This window comes from Podarcis erhardii (genome assembly GCF_964252035.2).
Source record: "Podarcis erhardii genome assembly, chromosome: 13".
Taxonomy (NCBI): Eukaryota; Metazoa; Chordata; class Lepidosauria; order Squamata; family Lacertidae; genus Podarcis; species Podarcis erhardii.
Genome location: NC_138502.1, coordinates 46019893 through 46043143, shown reverse-complemented (window position 1 = coordinate 46043143; position 23251 = coordinate 46019893). Strand labels below are relative to the sequence as shown.

Genomic DNA, 23251 nt, shown 5'->3' with positions numbered 1-23251 from the left:
AGCTGTGTACCAGCTCCATCTGGTACGTAGGCTGAGACCCTATCTGCCTGCAGACTGTCTCGCCAGAGTGGTACATGCTCTGGTTATCTCCCGCTTGGACTACTGCAATGCGCTCTACGTGGGGCTACCTTTGAAGGTGACCCGGAAACTACAGCTAATCCAGAATGCGGCAGCTAGACTGGTGACTGGGAGCGGCCGCCGAGACCATATAACACCGGTCTTGAAAGACCTACATTGGCTCCCAGTACGTTTCCGAGCACAATTCAAAGTGTTGGTGCTGACCTTTAAAGCCCTAAATGGCCTCGGTCCAGTATATCTGAAGGAGCATCTCCTCCCCCATCGTTCTGCCCGGACACTGAGGTCCAGCTCCGAGGGCTTTCTGGCGGTTCCCTCACTGCGAGAGGCCAAGTTACAGGGAACCAGGCAGAGGGCCTTCTCGGTAGTGGCGCCCGCCCTGTGGAATGCCCTCCCATCAGATGTCAAAGCGATAAACAACTACCTGACATTCAGAAGACATCTGAAGGCAGCCCTGTTCAGGGAAGTTTTTAATATGTGACATTTTACTGTATTTTTCATCTCTGTTGGAAGCCGCCCAGAGTGGCTGGGGAAACCCAGCCAGATGGGCGGGGTACAAATAATAAATTATTATTATTATTAGTATTACTTCAACTAGAACTGAAGCTCTAGAGCCACTTGGAGTCTGGAGAATGTGCAGAACAGCGCCACTGCTGCTGCACTGCCGCAAGTGTCAGCTGCTAGGCGGGGAGGCTGAGCAGTGGAAACAAAACCCTGCTGCGCCTCCAGTCTCTTTGGTACTTCCTGCGCCCTCACTGAAATCCTCTTTGGGCTCTGGAGAGGGTCTCCTTGTGAGCCACGAGGCCTCTCCCGTCGTTTCTTGGTTTGAATTTATTTCTTTGTTTGGCTGGTTGTTTCCCAGCACTGTGGACATACACGATCATGCATAAGTGGGGTGATGCCTGTTATCATCACAACCCTCAATTTGAATGAAGTCATGATGGCAGAGAGCAAAAGAGAAGACAGGTTTTTAAACAACTGCAGAAGTTTGAGCAAAGGAAACTGGGGGTAGTGATTTTAAACAATGGCAGAGGTTTGAGCAGAGCGAGAAAAAGTGACAGGGGAGCTGGCAAATGCAGAGAGTGGGGCACAGCTTCTAGTAATATAGTAAGATTTTCACCAGCATTTCTAAAGGTTGGAAGCAACTTTTTGAAATAGGGACTTTGTGTGGGTATAAGTAGCTATTGACAAAAAATGTTACAGGACATCAAAGTTGTGGATATCACAGGCAATCAGATCAGGGTTACAGAAAGAGGTTGTAATCCTTTGTTTTGATTTACTGAGTGGATAATTTCTGTTTACAGTTTCACAGCCTCTTATTCTGAAGTTTTGGCAATTTGAAAGGGGAGAGGAATGTTTTACAGGCATTTCTGATGACTGATCTCTGGATGCTTCAACGCTGCTAGACAGATGCCCACACCTAAAGCAACTCAGCAACGAATAGAACGGTTTCAGACTCTGAATTGTAGGTGCAGTTGATAAACTTTTCTTTATTTAGTCAACAGAGAGAAGCCGTGCACAAACAGTGGCATATATTAGTTATCCTCTACAGCTTGTAGCTGTGTATTACGTTTCAGTTTTAGAGTTATTCCAGAGTCCTTGTTAGCTCTCTGCAATATTAAAATAAGAAAAAAGGAACTGGGAAAGTGAGAAATGGCAACTCATGATCAGTGGGAGTAAGAAGCAAAATGATGTGTTTTCTTTCAGCTCTCCTCCCATACATTTGCTTCTGGGGACAGATCTAGTCCAGAAGAGGGCCAGACATGCAACCTACTGTCAGTTCGACTTATGCATGTCACTCTCTAATTTCAAAACACCATTGGCTTTCAGGCAAATTCAAATTCCATAATTAGAACCCATGAATTTATCACTTGAGTGCCGATGTCCTTAACACAGGCTACTGAAACCTCATGACTGATTTGAGTCCCTTTAGGGCTTTACAAAATGTCTGCATCTTTCCTGAGAACCTCACACGATGGGAGCTCAATATTTTAACCATTTACTAAACTTACGGCAAAAATAATTTTGCTCTTTGAACACATGGTGCATCTGATTAAAATTGTGTCAAGGGTGTCTTGACTGCCGCTGAACAATTTAAATTTCAAAAGGCAAAACAACGGGGCAGCCATCCCAAAACCCATTTTAACAATGACATTAGATAAATAGAAAATCCTTGGAAGTGACAAATAGGCTTAGGGGTAGAATAAGGATACGTGGTAGTAAATATTATGGATTAGAATATTAATAAAGAAAAAGAGGTTAGTAAATGAAAGGAGTTAATATTATTAGAAATATGAACTTGGAGAACTGTTATAAAGGTGATATAATGAAATTCAAAACAAAACAAATTCCTTCCAGTAGCACCTTAAAGACCAACTAAGTCAGTTCTTGGTATGAGCTTTCGTGTGCATGCACACTTCTTCAGATACACATGAAATTCAGTTAGAAATTCAGTTAAAAATTCAGTTCACATGAAATTCAGTTAGAAATTCAGTTAGAAATTCAGTTAGAGGGGATTCAAGGAAGTCAGTCATCAATGTGATGAAAGTTGGATATTTGAAGAGACAATCTTTTTTTCTTGTGTGTTTAGTTTATTATAGTGTGGTGTGTGTGTTTTTTCTTTGTTGTGTAATTTGTCATGTTATTTTGTGATAAATGTTGAAAAGCAATAAAAAAAAATTCGGGAAAAACCCAAAAACAATGACATTAGAAAATGCTAGTGACTGTGGCAGGTGATGTATGGAGGGTGGGCCTATTTACTGGGAAGATGCATGCTATGTGTAGGAATGCATCTCTGTGCACAGTGACACATCACAAACAATACCACTTAGTGGAGGCTGAACCAATATTGGGGTAGCAAATGGGTTCTGCCCCCCCCCCAAAAAAACCCTTTACTGTTCCCTGAAATAAGTGAACAGAGTGATTTGATTACATGGGAGTAAATAAAATGGGGAACAAAATAAAATGAGGGCTAAATCTCCTTGGGGCGACTCCACTGCGTGGGGCAGGTTTTGCCCCCTATCCCCTGTGTACCACACCGCAGCCTGTTTACTTTGATCCACATAATCCGATAAGAACCATTAGTAAAAATCCAGCCTCATTTACACACTAACACCTTGACTTCCATTTTTGGTGGAACACTAGAACCCAATGGAACCCTAGGAACTCATAACTTGCATGAATATCAGGCCATTTCAAGATGAACTTAGCATTCATGAACTACACTTTGAAACTTGAATAAGTAAATGTACCTTCTGCAGACTTTAAAGAAAATCTACAGGCACTGAGATTACTAAGGGAATAGGGCATATGACAGCCTCTGGAGTGCATTTTGAGTATGTGGTGGGTAGCTGGCGGTGAAGAACAGCAAAGCCTATTTGTCACTTACATTACAGTCTTACCAGCAACAAAAACAGGAAGCACAAATTTCGCCACTAACCTTATTTAAGATGAAGAATCTAATCAGCAGAAACAGCACACCAGACATCATACCAGATAACAATGGGGAGATAAACCAAGAAGCAACTGAATAAAAGCAAAACAAGAAGAAAAAATTGAAAATATATAATTTACAACTGTGCTAAAATCCTATCCAATAAAAATATTATAAGCTTTTGACAATGCACGTTTATTTTTTATTGATCCTGGATACTGCAAAAAAGTTAGCTTACAGGTTAGAAGAAAAAAGAAGTGTGTGCCAACTCACAATCCTCCTGAAATTAGGCATGTTTAAGTCTCATTGATTTTAATGTGAGTGTTTAGTGAGAAATTGCATGAGAAGGGAATATTTTTAGCTGGATATTTAGCATATTTTTCCCTGAAAGGCTTACCAACTGTTAAAGTGAAAGTAAAATTTGCATCTTCTCACCCCATCCCTCAATGTCCATTTTGAAAAATAAAAATAAAAATCTATAGAAGCTAGACAGTGATGATAGAAAAATCATTCAACTCAGTACTGGGATACTCTATAGAGAACATTGGCATTTAAGAGAGAATTGAGCATTTTTGCAAGTCCCAAACTACACAAGGGAGTTACAAAAGTTTAATTCGTGAGAAAAACTCAAGTTTTTAAGAATGACTGCTATCATGCCTGTTCTGTATGTCTTTTAAAATACAAATAACATTCTGCTGAACGCAGTAGGAAAACCCATGGTTATGCCTCTAATGATGGTCTAACACCAACACAGAGTACTTTGGAACACCACAGCTTCAGATGTCATTTAAATTTGTGTTATTTTTCAGCACAAATACACTGAATTAAAAATAAAGGAATTCTACTTTAGGTCAAATGGCTTGCAGCTCTGGAGGGATTAAGAATTGTGCATGTCCCCAACAAGCATGCACAGCACATTAAGCTTTGAAATATTAGCTGTGATCACTTTAATTAGAAATGTAAAGCTATCAATTCTCACATAACTTTGGGGTGGATTTAAAAACCGAGAAATAAAACAGACGTGAAACCAGAGCTTGACTTCCAGTGGTCCCAGGAAAGCAGCCATAACAACTCTGTTATCTCTCTCCATGTCAGTATTTAAAGTGCACATGAACTCAGTTCAGACTTCATGGAACCTGATTTCCAAACTGCACTTTGGGGCACTTTGCATGCTTCTTCCTCCCTTCTGTGATTTGATATGGTTTAACCATAATTAACCTCAGTTCAGATGCTGTGGTATCAGGACTGCCTGAAACTATGCTGTAAAACCATGACTTGAAGAGGGATTCTACTTTAGGCATCTGAATTAGGGCTAACCTAGGATTACAGGAATGAGAAGAATCGGGGGAGATCTCCAAATCTGGTTTAGAAATCAGATCCCGGGACATGTGAGATACAGTGGTACCTAGGGTTACATACGCTTCAGGTTGCAGACTCCGCTAACCCAGAAATAGTACCTCGGGTTAAGAACTTTGCTTCAGGATGAGAACAGAAATCGTGCTCCTCCTGCAGCAGCAGGAGGCCCCATTATCTAAAGTTGTGCTTCAGGTTAAGAACAGTTTCAGGTTAAGAATGGACCTCCGGAACGAATTAAGTACTTAACCCGAGGTACCACTGTAATGTTTGCCATTTCCAGAGATAAAACTTTTTTCTTTTTTCTTTTGTCACAGACCAACCCTTTGTTGTGAAAGAATGTCATCATACTACAGAGACAGAGACTGCCATGAGCTCAACCTCTTTCCCTAATACGTTTATTCTGGGTCTAATCAACCTGTAATTTGCTATTATGTCCAAACTAGCCAATTACACTGGCCAGGGAGCCCTGCAAACCAGGATATCAAACTAAGGTTTGCAAAATAATTTGGCTAACAAAAGTATAGCAAAATTGTAAGATCATGTTTCTATAATGCTATTTTCGGTCAATGCATGTTTGCGCACAAACCTTCACAAATAAAAGGAAATGTCAATTACCAATCTTGACAAGCTCCATCCATTGAACTCCTTTTGTGCCGATTGCAACTAATGAGAATCCAATAGTGGCACCGACAATGCAGTGAGTTCCAGATATCGGGAGCTTCAAGAACGATGCTATCAGCTGCCAAACAGCAGAGCCTAAAAGTTAAAGCGGGGACAAAATAATTAGTACAGTATAAACATTAATGGCCAAACACTTATGTTAGCATTCTTGTTTGAGGGCACACCAACCCAGACTTTCGGCATATTTTTGCTCGTAGACAGTCACAAAACATTTCTGGAAAGGATTACAGAGCTCAAGTACAAGCTTTCTCCAACACTGCTTCTATTTATTTTGCATTACAAATCGTATTCCTAATAGATTTAAACTGCATAAAGGCCACAATGCTTCTTTTGCCTTAATGAACCTCTGCCCTATTTAACGCATGTTAGCCCAGTACTGCAGTAGAATAATGGTTTTTTTTACTACACTGTCATTTGAAGTCTATCCATTCACCTCCCCCTTCACTACATTCTAAGCTTTCAATCTCCAAAACAGGACAAGGATTAGCAATTTAGAAACCTGGACTAGTAGAATTCTAAGGTGCCTGGATAGTCTTGCAAGTGAAGGAATACGCACAAGTCCTTTAGAGAAAGAGCAAGCTATCAAAACTGGTGAAGTTTCCAACGGCCGCCTACAATCTTAACAATCTTGATTTGTTCTGTTTTGAACAAAATGCACAGAAAAAATAAAATGGAAAACGATTTCATGTAATTTTATATTTTCACTTGCTATTTAATTTTAAAAAGAACACAAAATTTATATCCCCCATTAGAGTCAAACCAAAGTTTTGGGGGGCTTTTTTTTTTAATGTGTCACGTTCTCCTTTGGCACCAAAGTACCTTTAGCTGGAGAGATATTAATAATTCGGCTATAGAACTGAACTTTTCAGAAATTTAGGCAAGAAAACTGCTTTATTAGTAAGATTTATCCATTCCTCTCAGTACTAGCTCTGCATCATCCCTGTCAAAGCATCAGAGTGCATAAAACCTGGAATGGAAAATTTACCAGTCTGTTAAAAGGGCACGAATATATGCTGGAGTCGTGCTCTTTAAACAAAAGGATATTGGTCCAGATGTTATCTCCCTGGGAGATTTTTATAAGATATAATTTATTATCTATAGCACCCCCACCCCCAAAAAATCATAGAATGCCACAATATATTGAAAACTATACACACCCCAATCTTGCCACGTGCCCCTCAAACATTAATAACATTAGATGCAAATGATTAAAAAAAAAACCTCACAGTTTATGACCTACCAAGATGAACAGAGCCCACCAGCTAGGATGGTGAAGCTCTTGTTTTGCTACATGCCCAGGGCTGTAGGAATAGGAGGTTTGTCAAGCGCTAGGCAAGCTAAAATACATGTATGGAAAGCTGAAGCTGAAGTTGTGCTTTAACAGATTAGGCAGGACTGTTAAGCACCTGAAGACGTACCGCATTTTTCGCCCTATAGGGTGCACCGGCCCATAGGGCGCACTTATTTGGGGGGGGGGGGGAAATAAAGAAAAAAAAAATTCCCCCCCGAACTTGCCGGGCTGGGAACGGGTCCGGGAACGATGGCGAGGTTGCGCTCAACCTCGCCATCGCTCCCGGAGCTTGCTGCTATCCGAAGCCCGGGGAGCACAGCGCTGTAGTCCGCTGCGCACCCCGGGCTTAGGGCAGCTATCCGCAAGCTTGCGGCGCCTGGCGAGAACTCCTGGGAGTTCCCACCGGGCTCCGCAGGCTTGCAGATAGCTTCCTGAAGCCTGCATTCGCCCCATAGGATGCACACACATTTCCCCTTCATTTTTGGAGGGGGAAAAGTGTGTCCTATAGGGCGAAAAATATGGTAGGTGCCAGCTTCAAAGTGTGAGGCCCTCAGCGTCCGGTTCCTAATGAAGTTCCCGCTAGGCTTGCCAAATTAATTCTCCACAAAGCGGCACAGTGCAAGTTGCCGTTACATGTACAGCGCAGAGCAAGATTTATTACTTTATAAGCGGTAAAGCTCTTACCCAATTTCCCTTCCAGAAGAGCCTATCTATTCTGCTTTTAAGAGCGAGCCATTAGCACCACATACAACTTCCTTTAGGAAGCTAATGAATAAAACTAATTCTTTCCTGGCGCTCCGTTCCTAAACTACTGACTTTTCTATTCCTAGCTGAGGCCTACTTTCCAAGCCACAAAGTGAAGCCACCTGCTGCGTAATTTAGGCCTCTGATTGACTTGTTTTAGGCTAAGAATAGCCTAACTAAGCAACCCTGAGCCCTACAAGAGGAATGCATTCCAAAAGGGAGACACGTGGATGGACTGGTTTAAAAGTTCCCCTTGGAAGCCACAGATCTTAGATTCTTCAATGAAGCAGGCGCTAAAAAATTGTGGATCTCATACATGCAGCGAAGCTGAAACTAGGTAGAAAATATTTACTGCTGTTATGAGTGCAGATTTGCTTGTGCTCAGCTATCCAACATTGACTCAGCTCTGCCTTTTTTCAAATAATCCACATGCTGCCTTGAGATGAGATGGGCAGTTCTCTTCACGAGCACAGGACAATGACATACACAAGTGCACCTTAAATTGTCATCTGGCCAGAATGACAGAAAGTGTTTTTAATATTACCAATGCACAAGTTAACCATAAACAAACTGCATGCCTCTGACATTCAGACCCCTCTGTATTTCCAGTTAGGAATGCTTGTGTTGGGCATTTGAATGATCATTGTGCGGGGCGGGGGGGGATATACCTGCATGTGTGCACTCATTGCCTTTTACAAGGTTGTGAAACAATGAAAAGGAGCATTTTTGTATTCACAGAATATCTGAGACCAAATCTACACATAGACCTGGTTCGTACATCACAATAAGCCATAGTTAAAATAAACTGTGGTTGAATGTAAAAAAGCTATAGTCTAGCTTGTTATGTAACCCAAACTCAATCCCATAGTTCATTTTCCTTCAAACCTTGAGCGTAAGTCAGGATTTGTTCTTTGTGGTTTATTTGGAGAGAAACATACCAGGTTCAGACAGCACAAGTCATACCATTACAGTGGTGCCTCGCAAGACGAAATTAATTCGTTCCGCAAGTCTCTTCGTCTTGCGAGTTTTTCGTCTTGCGATGCACGGTTTTCCATAGGAATGCATTGAAAATCAATTAATGCGTTCCTATGGAAACCGCCTTCCCCCGACCTCTTCTGGCGGGCGGCGTTTTAAAATCGCCCGGGACAGCGGAGGACTTCTCCGCTGTCCGGGCGATTTAAAAGCCCCTGGGAAGGCAAGCAGGGGGGACAAAGACTTTTGCCCCCCGCCTGCCTTCAGAAGAGGTCCAGGACAGGCTTCGCGGACCTCTCCGCAAGCAGCAGGAGCGCTCCTTGCGGAGAGTTGCCAGCGCGCCCAGGCTTCGCGGCCCCGCCGCCCGGCTTCGGGACATCGTTCCGATGCCAGGCAGCGGGGGGAGGCTTTCTCGCCCCGCCGCCCGGCATCGGGACGATGCCCCGAAGCCGGGCGGCGGGGGGAGGCTTTCCCGCCCCGAAGCCGGGCGGCGGGGGGAGGCGTTCCCGCCCCGCCGCTCGGCTTCGGGACATCGTTCCGATGCCGGGCGGCGGGGGGAGACTTTCCCGCCCCGCCGCTCGGCTTCGGGACATCGTTCCGATGCCGGGCGGCGGGGGGAGGCGTTCCCGCCTCGCCGCCCGGCATCGGGGCATCCTTCCGAAGCCCGGCGGCGGGAGGAGGTGTCCCCGCCCCGCCGCCAGGCTTCGGAGGAGGTCCGAGGACAGCGGGGAAGACGAGCTGCGCTTCCCCACTGTCCCGGAGATTTCCCTATGGGCTGTCGTCTTGCGAAGCAAGCCCATAGGGAAATTCGTCTTGCGAAGCGCCTCCAAAACGGAAAACCCTTTCGTCTAGCGGGTTTTCCATCTTGCGAGGCGTTCGTCTTGCGGGGCACCACTGTACTTGATTATCAGCAGTGCAGCAGCAGGACGAATAGAGCAAAGTGCCCACAATTCCAACAGTGTGCACCAGCATGAATAATAATAATACAGTAATAAATTACTTACAGCTAGCCCATCTGACTGGATTGCCCCAGTTACTCCACCATAATAAAAACACAGCAAAACATCAAACGTTAAAAACTTCCCAATACAGGGATTTGCGAACCAGGTCATATTCAACAAAGTGGCCAAACAACAATGTTTAAATGGTTGGATCTCCTGTACTCCCATCCCAATAAAACCTCAGGATTATCCAGTTATTTTTTTTAAAAGTAGAGAAAATAAGTTTGGTTGCCTATGGTGACCAACAGGTGACCATCAGAAATGAGCTGAACTCAGGCTCTGAGCATGTGCAGATTGCATTTCCCTCCAAATATTAATGAGAAACTGCAGTCTCCAACAGCCGTTCACGTTTGAAATTAAGGGCTAGGACTAGTACGTGACTGTACATCTTGCGTACACACAAGCCCCAAAATTCTGTGTTGAAACTAGACACAGCTCCTTTCAACCTTCTTAGAAACTATGCAATTTTTTTGCACAATTCTTTCTCCACCCACTCCACCCTGTTTTCTTGCTACACACTTAGGATGGAGGAATGTGGTGCTTATGCACCCGCGCTCAGTCTAGGAATTTGTTTTTATTATTATTATTATTATTTGTTTTCAATACCACACAAAAATCCATTCCAGTGTTTCTACCTAACCAGCTCACAAAACAAAACTTGTTCCTTGAAAATCTGCAGAAGCTGGCCGACCGTGTGGTATTTGGAATGTATTTGTAGGGTCAGGGCAAGAGACTGCAGTTGCAAAGGCTCTTAAAGCTACTGCTGCCAAGTTCCAGGGGAACGGTGAAGCTGGGGAAGGGTGCAAAAGAGGCTCATTGAGGGGAGTAGCTTTGCACATGGATCAAGGAGAGGGAGACACAATCAACTTGATACTGAAAAGGGGACAGAAAATGGTGTGTTCATATGCCCTGCCCCCTTAGCTTACCAGTAAAATGTGCAGGATTCCCCCAATGGAAAGTGCAGGGAAAGGGAATCTGAACAACAGAACAGAAACTCACTTTCCCGAAAACCAAGTTTTTATGGCATGGGGTGGTACCCTCAGGTGAGGGACACATTGTGCTCCTTCGGGGTAGTTTGTCCCATTTTGGTCCGTACCCTGCACTCACCTCTCACCTGTGGCTCTTAGAAGCTATCAGTATGTGGCCACACACTGGGGATGGCTTCAACTGGCCAGCAAGCCAGGTGAGGATAGCTGATGGGTCTTAAACCCTTGGTGAGTTGGGGGCTTCCCCTGCATGCAAAGACAGGCTCCGGTGGATTGAGCGGACGAGACCAATAGCAGGCCCAAAGGTCAAGAAGGTGGTTTCTTAACATGCTGTAGAGGGAAGTGAGGGGCAGATGGGGCTCGTCAACCTAGGAGCCCATCTAGGAGAAGGAAAAATCTGATCCTCAATGTCCACCGCCTTGTGGGATATCTTCAGGAGAAGAAAAGGCTAAGGAGTAAACCCTACACAAATCAGGTATGGAGTCCCTAAGATGGTTGGATGGCACCTTGCATGCCTCATTCCACCAACTCCTGCAGCCAAGCAGGTGTCAAACGCATTACTCTGCTTTCCTTTCATAGAATCATAGAATCATAGAGTTGGAAGAGACCACAAGGGCCATCGAGTCCAACCCCCTGCCAAGCAGGAAACACCATCAGAGCACTCCTGACATATGGTTGTCAAGCCTCTGCTTAAAGACCTCCAAAGAAGGAGACTCCACCACACTCCTTGGCAGCAAATTCCACTGTCGAACAGCTCTTACTGTCAGGAAGTTCTTCCTAATGTTTAGGTGGAATCTTCTTTCTTGTAGTTTGGATCCATTGCTCCGTGTCCGCTTCTCTGGAGCAGCAGAAAACAACCTTTCTCCCTCCTCTATGTGACATCCTTTTATATATTTGAACATGGCTATCATATCACCCCTTAACCTCCTCTTCTCCAGGCTAAACATGCCCAGCTGGAGAGATGTTAATAATAAACATGCCCAGCTGGAGAGATGTGGTCCTTTGGACCACATCAGCAAGGCTGAGAGGGGGGTCCTGTTGTCTGGGCAGTCCAGGACCTCCATCCACACTGCCCAGGATCACAGTTTCACTAGTTATTACATGCATGTGCTATTGAGCGTGGTGTAGCCAGGGCTTGTTTTCAGTCAGAACTCAGCTCTCAGGTGGGAACGACTGCCATTATAAGAGAACAAGAGAGGCATTCATGGTGAGTTTTGGCACCTCTTTTTCGATGATGATAATAATAATAATAATAATAATAATAATAATTTATTACGTGTACCCCACCCATCTGACTGGGCTGCCCCAGCTACTCTGGAAGTCTTAGGCAATATTATTTCCCTGCATCTATGTCGGGTGTCCATAATCTTGTGAGATTTGGTGGAGCCAATCAGAAGCAGAGCAAGCAATATTGACAGCTGCCAGCACAAGGTCTTCTCTATAAACAGGAAGAGAAAAAATGCACTTGTACAGAAGAATCTAGGACTTGCAATTTGAGAGACAGAAAGCGTATCATCCCGCGTGACAGCGGCTCTCAAGAACTATATCCCGGTGTTCATTTTGGAATTCTCTGTGCACAGCAAGGAGTCAAGAGGATGTGACATCTGACTAGTAGGAGAAAGGAAGGTGAGAACATCCTAATAACCAGTGAAACTGTGATCCCGGGCACAGTGGGAGCCAATCCTGATAAGGTTTTACAAACCCCAGAACATATGCAAACCAATGAGCCAGTTCAGATGAATATTACTTCAGCTTACTAAGCAGAAATGTGCACAAGTCTTTTAACAGCAATAGCTCCTCATTTCATCTGAACTGGGAAAATAAGGGTCCCAGCTTCAGAACAAGCCAGGATGGTAAAACCAACTTCAAACAGTGGTTTATCTTGATGTGTTCTGAAACTGGTAACCAAAAATTCTCATTTCAGACAAAAGAGCAAACTATGGATAACAGAGGCTTCTTGGTTTTGAGCAAAGAGGCTGCCTGTGTGGGCAAAAGACCCACACATATCTCGGCTTAATAAGCTGATATATGATCATCCGATATGAGTTAGGCCTTTGGTTTCTAGAGTGTATACAAGAACTGATGCTGGATCCCAGGGACAAAGAGTAGGATCTAATGGACTTGTCAATCAAGTGTGAATAATTAACATGCAAACTTGCCATATTGTCTGGTTATAAATGCAAACAGCTAGAAGTTTAAAGAAGAGCTAATGAAGCTGCAGCACACTGATCAATCATATTTTTTTCAGAGCAGATGAGATTTTTTTCTGTGGAAGTGGGAGCCATTAAATTTTTTTTCGCCAGCCCAGAGAAGTGATGGTTGGACTTATGCAACTCCTTCTATCCTTCACCCTTTCCCATCATGTATTTTGTTGGAACATCACATAGCTCCAAACTGGCATTAGCCAGTGAGACCACAAGCTATGGAAACTCTTTTGCTCCTGAGCTTTATTTTGGATTGGGCTGGGGGCAGGGGGCTACCAAAAAACCTCTTCCGTCATCTTATTAAGATCATCCTTTTTAAAACTGTACAATCGTGTCATCTTTCTCTGTTCTTGCACACAATTTTAACACCCATGTCAAAATAAACACAAGCATTTATTTTAATAGTACAATGCACATGGTATATTTCTACTGAAGTAATAAAAGGCTAGCAGCCTTGCTAAGAACTGAAGCAGATGTTAGCATCCCCAAACCTTTAAACTTGGTTAATAAAGAAGAAGCAAAGGGCATGAAAGTACCCTCTCACCATGAAAGCACTGATTTTATTTGTAGCCAACGCTAACCAGATTCTTTTAGTTATCTCTAAACCCTCATTTGATATTCTGTTTAAGATGAACCTGGTTAGAATAATCTTCAGTCATTTGTGGTACCAATGGGGGGGGGGAGCTGGTGGAATTTGTACAGAGGGTGAGAGGGATCACCAGGTCCCAGATTCTTAAGCATGGTTGAGAGTTCAGCAGTGAAACATCTATATAGGGTAGATTCTACATCAACCCTGGCAGTTCCTAACAACAGCGAAAAGCAAATTTGCACATTCAGAAATATTAGTGTCCAAGACTCAAGCTGCTGTATTACTATTTGTCAAAAAGCTTTGGTCACATTTCTTAACAGGACTGGAAAAGCACAAAACTGCTTGAAAAAACTGACATTGAATATAAAATGAAAGTCACTCACCAACCATTGCGCTGACTTCTCCTGCCATCAGTAGTTCCACAGTGCTGTTGTACAGGTTCACATCAATGATACCTTTACGAATCGTTTCGCCTACTTTTGCTCCTAGTAACACTGAGCCAGTCGTTTCAAAAATTGAAGCAAGAATGCAGGCCTGGCGCAAAGTAACCACACCAGAGCCCACGGCAGTACCAAAAGAATTGGCAACATCATTTGCCCCAACCGAGAATGCCAAAATAAAAGCAATTATAAAACCAACAATAACCATCCACAGATATTCTTCCATGTTTCTCCGGGTTCTCTTTCGCCTTCTGTAAGTGTTTAACCAGACAAAGCTGTAGGGTACCAGGACAGATTTGTAAAGCAGATTTCTTGCACACAATGAGTTCTCTCTGGAAAGTGCTGTGCAGTGTTGGAGCGTGAAGAAACTGCTAACTGGTGATTTTCAAGCTACTGTCAATACTGTTTGTTTGGCTGGATTCAGTCACCAGTGAAACCCATTCCATATTTTGCTTCAGTAGTGTTAACGCTGCGATGACCTCTCCTGTAAAAGATAATTTTTTGAGGATAAAACACAACAGATTTACAAGTGGTTAAAATCAACTGATGATATTGCGGAATGACATGTAACACTCACAATGATAAATGCACACAAGACTATCAGAGTCAGTTTAAAAGTAACTCAGAATCAGGGATGGCAGAAAGTAGACCACAGTCCTTCTGCCTGTTGGTTACTGAGATACTTTCAAGAAATGCTTCAAGAACATTTAAAGAGCAATCCTTGCACCAGTCGACCAATAAACTCATGCTTTTATTTTATTTTGTTTTGTTTTTTAAAGCAAGAATACCTGGTCACAATCAGTCAAAGCGCAATTGAAAAAGTAGTTGAAAAGTAGTTGAAAGTAGTTGAAAGTTTTGGGAGAAGGTGTATACGGAACTAAAAAAGATACTAAAATACACGTTCTTAAAGAAATCCGAAATCTTTCTATTAGGAATATTACGACAAGAGATAAAAAAAGAAGATAGCAGATTGGTATACTATGCGGTTGCGGCTGCAAGGGTGGTAATAGCTCAGAGGTGGAAACAGCAAGAAACTCCAACAGTGGAGATCTAAATTATCGGAATATGCAGAGCTTGATAAACTAACGGGGAAAATTAGATATAGGAAAGACCAAGTGTTCACCAAAGATTGGGGAAAATACGTAGATTATCTGGAATATATTAGTGAAGGTCAAATAACACTTAAGGGATTTAAAGATGCACTGTGAAAGTCTATGGGTTATTGTACAAAGCAAATAGAAAACAAAATCAGATACAATGACAATATAAATGATGGAACGTGTAACTTTATTTATTGCTTCGAATGATTTGCGGCTAAGCTGAAGGAAGTCCTGAAAGAAACAACTATGTTATAGGAGCATTGTAAAAACAGTAATTTTGTGTATTTTTTCTGTTGGTGTTTTGTGTAGCTTTTCTTTATCTAATCTTGTTTGTATTCTTCTCCTTTTCTATGTTGATTTTGGTTTTCTTTATGGAACGAATAATAAAAATTATTTAAAAAAAAAAAGAAAGAAAAGAAAAGTAGTTGAAAGTCACATACACTGACTTTCCTACTGTCTTTCAACACTCCCCGAAAAACCTCTCCTGAGGATCAGGATGTACAGAGCAACACAACCTTCTCTGTCCTTCCTGTGGAGTTTACATCCAGAGAAAACCGTCTCCCACTGGTTCTCTCTGCTCCACCAGGCTTCTGTAATACCAACTATATCAATGCCACCTTTTAAAACCAAGCACTACAGTTCACCCATCTTGGCTTGGGAGCTTCTAGCATTAGCATATAAACACTTGCACAGAGTCTCTCTCTTGAAGTGTCTTCAGCGCTTCCATTTTGATTTGCGGCGCTTTGGCTTCTCTGAATTGCTGTCCTGCGCCCCGGCACTCACAGTGCTGAGTTTGCTGCCACCCCATTTAAATATTCACCCATTTATCATCTTCATCCCTCAGGTCCCATTGCCTTTCGCTGCAAATCAGTTTAAACGTTGCTATGCCACCTATTTTATTTTAAATGCCAACAGTCTGCTCCAAGCCCAGTTCAAGTGGAGCTTATCACTTTTGTACAGGCCTGTCTTGCCCCAGTGACTAATAAATCCAAACCCTTCCTCCCAGCACCACTGTCTCATCCATGCATACCTTGGAGGTTCTGGCTTTCAGCATTCTACCTAGCAACCTAAATTTGGCTTCCAGGACCTCGCAACTGCATTTACCCTTATAATTGGTGTGAATTTGCCCCCAAGTTCGGACTTTGCTCCAAGACGACCTCCCTTGCTAACTTGGCGATGGACAACATGGGCAATCTTCATGCCAGGCAGGCAATTCACCCTGCTAATCTGCACGCTCAACTACCTCTGTTCGTAATGATCAATGCTTTAAAATAAAATAAATGCTTCTCTCGCTCACGCACTGAATGATAGAGGCATAAATTAAGCTTTAAGAATGAAGTATAAAATGAAGCATATTTATATTATATTGACATTTCGGTTACTTTTAAAGACTGACACCTGGGATCACTAAAATTGAAAAAAAAAAGTGTGTGTGTGTGTGTGTGTATCCACCCCGGTAGTAAGGATAAAGCTTCCATCTAGGTTTTGTCCTCATTCAGTGGAAATAGTGTCAGCCTGTCCAGTGACAAAAGAGAACTGAAAGAGAGTCCCAGCGGCAAGCCTTAGAAAAGCAAAGAAAGCTGATGACAGATGCTGCTGTTCTGAAAAGGCCTGGTGAAGTGACCCTGCAGTACAGTGTGCAAGGGAAAGGACAGGATGTTGCTCTGCGCCAATTGAATCCATTGGTAAAGATTAACCAAGAAGGAAATAAGAATATGGCAGAGTAGTATCTTAACTGCAGTACTTGCTGGTGAAAAAATATATGCTACGGCATTCTGGACATGCTCCCCTGTTACCATTGTTAAAAATACTGTTAAAAGTGTAAAGCAGCCTTTCTCAAACCTGGATCCCCAGATGTTCTTGAACTACAACTCCCATCATCCCTGACCACTGGCCCTGCTGGCTAGGAATGATGGGAGTTGTAGTCCAACAACATCGAGAGACCCAAGGTTGAGAAAGGCTGGTGTAAAGGGTGCACAATGAGGTGGGCTGACGTGATGCTGTGCCTGTCACATGCCAAGCACCTTCTTTTGCACCCCTCTCCCAAGTACCAGGGCTTTCCTCAAAAATCATACCGAATTTAACAATGATGAGAGACTGCCAATCAATATTTGGAGCTGAAGCTGGATGGGTAAGCTATCATCCAGCCCGGGCTTTTATCAGCAGCCAATATATACTTCCAAATATGGGATAACCAACTGTCCTGGATGAGGTGAACTCAGCAAGCTAGACATTTGGTAACCACATTGTCACAGCAAAGAGCAGAAAGAACTCATATAAGCCACACATTTTGCATTCTGTTCTTCTTGGTGGGTTGTTTCACAGGGAACGTAATGCCCTAGTGAAGGGGTACTAAAATCTTTAAGCTTGTTGTCTAGCTTCCACCATATGCTGGAAATGCAACCCTTTATCCCATGATCTTTAGCAGCATTTTTCGTGGAGGAAACCTCTGCTGTGTTGTTTAACCTGTACTGTGCTACTTTTTGCTTGGAATTGCTTTGTATTTGTAATTGTATACACCATTCTAATTGTTTGATTATATTGTTGTAACCTGCCCCTGGGACCTTAACATGAAGGGACGGATAAGAATCTCATAAATAAGTAAGTGAACTATTTGACACTGTGCCAAATTCTTGTGATCATTTATTTTATTTTCAGAGAAAAGGAGCCCCTGGCCACAGTGTGACAACCCCTATCCTTGCCAACTGCACAAAACTGCTTTTGCTGTAACTGAGCGAAACTGGAGTTTCTTTTAAAAAAAGAATATGGCACAAGTTTGCAACCCCATTAAGGAAGAAAAATAAATGCATCAGAAACAAAGATTAGTACCATGGCCTTAACAAAGCAAAGGACATACAGTGGTACCTTGCAAGACGAATGTCTCGTAAGACAAAAAAACTCGCAAGACGAAAGAGTTTTTCGTTTTTTGAGTTGCTTCGCAAGACGAATTTCCCTATGGGCTTGCTTCGCAAGATGAAAACGTCTTGCAAGTTTGTTTCCTTTTTCTTAAAACCGTTAATCCTATGGGAATCCGTGCTTCGCAAGATGAAAAATTCGCAAGACGAAAACACTCGCGGAACGAATTAATTTCGTCTTGCGAGGCACCACTGTACCCTTCTTCAAAGAATTAATTCAATCTAGAAAGTCTCAAAGTGTTGTGTGCCACAGAAGTTCACATAAATCTTGGGTCAATGCACTTTATCGTACTTATGTCTTCTTTTAATAACCCCTTTTCTACAGCTACTGCTACAGGATTTCGGACAGCTCACAAAATTCATAATAATGCCTTAAACAGCATTCAAATCAGTGCTAAAGACATATGAGCTGTCAGGAAAAAGCATACCGCTCAAGATGCAAAACCAAGCTAGCAACAGTCAAAGCAGCAATAAAAACTAGCAGCCTACCAGAAGCATGGGCAAGCATGAAGGACTTTCCCTGTCACCTAAAAGACAGATGCTCCAAATTCATGTGGAAAGTACAGAAAGGGTCCTTCTCTTTGGTAGCAACCTGCCTAATTTGCAAAGCAGGGGACGATCAGAGGAAGCTCTCTAATTAATATTGTACCTAACAGGCAGCTTTTTTAAAAAAAACAACAACAACGGTTCTTACAATAAATGGTGTGAGATGAGGTAATAGGTCAAACCCTGAACTGTGCCTGAAAACAAGCTAGACATCAGTGAAAGTATTTTAAGTCCACAGGAGATATACTCACTATTGTGGGTTTGGGTTAACAACCTGACCACCATATTCTGCACCGCTTCAACCTCTCAGAGACAATTTCCACATCAGGCCTCCATATGACGTCTTGCAGTAAGTCATGGAAGCTATGACAAGAATATCACTTCCCAACTATTCTTTGCTGAACCCAGCAATCAAAGAGAGAGAAATAGAGTTTTACATGCTTCAGCACCTAATGATTCCCTAAAAGCAACCAGCCTTGAAGAAAGATTGGTACAGTGGTGCCCCACAAGACGAATGCCTCGCAAGACGAAAAACCCGCTAGACGAAAGGGTTTTCTGTTTTTCGAGGCACTTCGCAAGACGAATTTCCCTATGGGCTTGCTTCGCAAGACGAAAACGTCTTGCGAGTCTTGCAAGTTTTTTCGCGCTCCCCCCCTTTTTCTAAGCCGCTAATAGCGCTAATCCGCTAATAGGGTTGCTTTGCAAGACGAAAAAACCACAAGACGAAGAGACTTGCGGAACGAATTATTTTCGTCTTGTGAAGCACCACTGTATGTGGGCAGAGGAAGCAACAAGTTCTAGAGAACCTTCATTCCCCACCCTTTCCCCCTTACCTGGCTCCCCTCCTCCTATCATTCTTCTCAGGACTTGATCCTTTCTTTTGGAGCTTCAGCAAAGCCCCAACATCTGAAAGCTGTGTGTGTTTTTAACTTGGGTTAGAATCTGGTGCGACAAAAGTGAGCAACTAGAGCTTATTCTTCTTGTTTTTCTACACATTGCACCCAAGGTTCTAGCAAATAAGGAAGAAATACAAATAATGAAGCAAAAAAATTATCCAAAGTTTAAACAGCAAGTCATTGGAACACAGCTTTGCAGAAATATGCAACGCTGTTTGCACAATAGTTTTTCAGATAGCAGGGAACAGGATTATGTTAGCAATGTGGCACGTGAACAAGCTAGGCCTCCTTCTGTTTATGCAAGTAAGCCTCCTTCTGCTCCTACAATATAGGTAGCTGCTGTGCTACTTTCAATCAGGAAGCATGAAGCAGCATCACATCACTATAACACAGTTTCACCATGGTTAGACAGGAGGCATCATGGTTTGACAGGAGGCACCAACAACCCAGATGCACAGCATAGCAGAAGAGGACAGATAAGAGAGCATTGTGTGTGGGAGAGACAAAGAAGTGTCCACAATTCCAGGGAAGAAACCACCATTAGGAGTATATAGGGTTCCACATGGAAAAATGAGGGATGCAAGACCCACCACTATACCCACCCCATATCCCTTGGGCCAACACTATTGCTGTAAACCAGGCAGACTGAGCAATATAACCAGGACTTGCCCCAGATGCTACTCACAAAGCACCAGCAAGCATATTTTTTGCATTTAAGCCCTGCCAAAATAGCCTATGGGCCGCCACAGCAGCTTACAAAAATGCAGTTACCATGAAAAACCCCAATTTACAAAAATGAACCAAGTACAAAAACCATCTCCCACTTCTATTAAAACAGAATTATACCTCACCTTCAGAAACCTCATAACTGTAAAGTAAGGGAAAAGATGACCTCCTAAGCTTCCTTGGTGAGGGTCATCTAAAGAAAAGCACCATCAATGGAAATGCCCTGTTCCTAGCAGTCTAGCCTCCAGTTATGAAGGGGATGGGCTACTGGAACACATGCCAAATATCTGGATCCATTTCAGAGTGGATTTGATTTAAATCATGATTTAAATCACTAGTCAGCAATACTTGATTTACCGTATTTTTTGCACCATAACACTCACTTTTTTCCTCCTAGAAAGTAAGGGGAAATGTCTGTGCGTGTTATGGAGGGAATGCCTATGGGTGGCATGCCTACGGATTTTCCTCCTCTAAAAACTACGTGCGTGTTATGGTCGGGTGCGTGCTATAGAGCGAAAAATACGGTAAATCATTTTTTATAGAAAGACTCATTCTGGCTGGTATAATCTTAATATTTACAGCTGGGAAGAAGGGCCTGGAACCAGTGAACTCTTTTTAGTTAACTGGCAAGGACTTACAAATCCCAGTTACTATTTCCACCACCACCCCTTTGGATTTGCTTCTACATTCAGGTGCCTATTCTGTACAGTTAAGTGTTAGTGCACTTATTGGAACCCAGTGGGATTGGGAAAAGGGTTGACAGCCCTGAAGTGCCTTCAGCACTTGTCTCAAGTTTGAGTTGCACAGACATGCAAGTGACTTGCACAATTATTACACAAAGATCCCAAGACTTGTGGAGTATTCTGCTCACAAGGTTGCACTTTCATTTTTACTGGTTCACACTTGGCTAGTAGGAGATTGTCAGAGGTGACTGTTTGGCTGTTTGGTGGCTGCGGCAAGGGCTGCTGTCAATTGGCTGTTGTTGCGACTACTGGCGGCTTCTGTGATGTGTGCTACTGTCAGTGTCGGCCAGGTGAGTGAGTGATTTCCTCCCCCCCCAAAAAAAAGCTCAACAACTCAACAACAGGGGGCGTCTTATACACGGGGGCCTGTTATACACGGAAAAGTACAGCAACTTAAATAGAAAACTAACTTAAGAAAGATTTTTTTCCTCCAAAAGCATTTTATTTTTAAAAATCTGATTTTTTTTTTTTAAAAAAATCTGATTTAAATAAAAAAAAATCATTGATTTTTGTCCATCCTGATCCATTTCAGCTAGGGTTCAAGCTATAGCACTGAGATCACCTTTGCCAGGAGAGAGACAGGAGGAGTGGTTGCTCTGCTCCTACTTAGGCAACCAGCTTCAGAAGGTGATCCTGGGTGATTTTTGCCTGGTTTTATGGAGCCTTCAGTATGGCATTCCACAAGGTTCAAGTCTTATCCCCCATGCTATTTAAATATACATGAAACTGCTGGGTGAGATCACCCAGACTTTTCGAGTGTGTTGTCATCCGTAAGCTGGTGACACACGGCTCCATTTTAATCTTCAGCAGGTGATGCAGAGCGCATGCTGAATGAACAGGTGTCTGGTTGTGGCAATGAACTGGATGACAGCCAAAAACTGAGGCTCAATCCAGACAAGACAGATGGTTAGAGAACAGTTCCTTGATCTGGACAGGTGGCATGCAGCCTACTTTAGGGTCGCATTTCCCCTGAAAGATCAGATGCACAGATATACCCTTTGATCCATCACTGTCAATGGAGACACAAGTGGTCTAAACGGCATGGAGCACCTTCCAATAGCTTCAGTTGGTGGTCCAATGTGGATGGGCATAGCCTGGCTTCAGAGCTCTATGACCAAGTAGTAGTCTTCACCTATAAAGCCTTAGATGACTCAGGACCTCAATACCTTCCCGGCCCTTATATGAGCCTGCCCATGTCCTGAAGTCAGAATGAGGGGCAGGCAGTTGTCTGGAGGGTGATCACGAGGAATCAGCCTCCATCCACAGAATGGTCTCCGCAGGGAAGCTCACTCGGCACCAACATTTTCTTCTCCCAAGTGTTAAACTTTTCTTTGAAGCAGTTGGTGATATCTTTCCGTCTCTCGATCTAACTTTGGCCATCTGTTATGGTAATGCCTATGTTAGGGGCTGGAATGATTGTTTTATGATTTGATTACTGTGCTCTGCTTTTTCCTTTGCTTGTCATGAGTGGGATTGCATATTTTACTATATTTGTAAATTGCTCTGAGATGCTTATGTAAAGCAACTAAAAAAGCTTGATGAGGGTGATGCAAAAATCTCCTAGTTAAAATTCCTGGTATCTAAGGTAGCAGCAATGAAATTAATGCATTGTTGCAACATGTTATATGTGGACGCCTGCCTCTGAAAGTTTGGAAACTTCAGCTGGTGCAGAATTAAGCAGCCAGTTTGCTCACCAGGGCAAGATGGCTTGAATACATAACACTAATCTTGGCCCGACTGCAATGACTGCCAATTAGTTTCCAGGCCCAATTCAATATGCTGGTTGTGACCTATAAAGCCTGGAACAGCTCAGAGCCACAACACCTCAAGGACTGCCTTTCCCCATATTAACTGTCCCAGACCCTGTGATAATCATCTGAGATCCTTCTTTGTGTAGCAACACAAGCACATTTCTTTTCTGCAGTGGATCTCTGTCTGTGGAATGTACTCTCCCCAGGGAAGCTCGCCTGGAGCCTACATTACAGATATTTGGGCACCAGAGGCGCGCACCAGACAAAAACATCCCTTTTCTCCCAGACCTTTGGCTAATTAAACAATCTATGGCCTTTTAAGCTGTGGGGACGTTATTGTTTTGTTATTATGTTGTATATTTTTGTGTTCATATACTGTAAACCGCCCTGTGATCCTCAAATGAAGGGCAGTAAAAGGTAAAGGTAAAAAGGTAAAGGACCCCTGGACGGTTACGTCCAGTCAAAGGCAACTATGGGGTTGTGGCGCTCATCTCGCTTTCAGGCCGAGGGAGCCAGTGTTTATCCACAGACAGTTTTCCGGGTTATGTGGCCAGCATGACTAAACTGCTACTGGTGCACAGAGGACTGTGACGAGTGCCAGAGTGCATGGAAACGCCGTTCACCTTCCCGTTGCAGCGGTACCTATTTATATCCTCGCACTGGCATGCTTTTGAACTGCTAGGTTGGCAGGAGCTAGGGCCGAGCAATGGGAGCTCACCCTGTTGCGGGGATTCAAACTGCTGACCTTCTTGATCAGCAAGCCCAAGAAGCTCAGTGGTTTAGACCACAGCGCCATAGAAAT

General features: G+C 43.2%; 1 protein-coding gene and 1 long non-coding RNA gene across 10 annotated transcripts in view; both read right to left on the bottom strand.

Annotated features, from left to right (window-relative positions):
- The window catches only part of SLC20A2 (solute carrier family 20 member 2), a 102835-nt gene that overhangs the window by 28975 nt on the left and 50609 nt on the right, over positions 1-23251 (bottom strand). For all 9 annotated transcript variants that reach the window (XR_014150430.1, XR_014150431.1, XM_081836296.1 and 6 more), the window contains exons 2-4: positions 13716-14256; positions 5480-5620; positions 3515-3600 (exon numbers count right to left, since the gene is read on the bottom strand). Coding sequence is in view for 7 of the 9 variants with exons in the window: in XM_081836296.1 (XP_081692422.1) it covers positions 3515-3600; positions 5480-5620; positions 13716-13998 (510 nt within the window). In the remaining 2 variants the exon portion in view is untranslated. The remainder of the gene's footprint in view (positions 1-3514; positions 3601-5479; positions 5621-13715; positions 14257-23251) is intronic.
- Positions 1-23251, bottom strand: part of LOC309327231 — a 99487-nt gene that overhangs the window by 72624 nt on the left and 3612 nt on the right. The gene's annotated exons all lie outside the window — the stretch shown is intronic.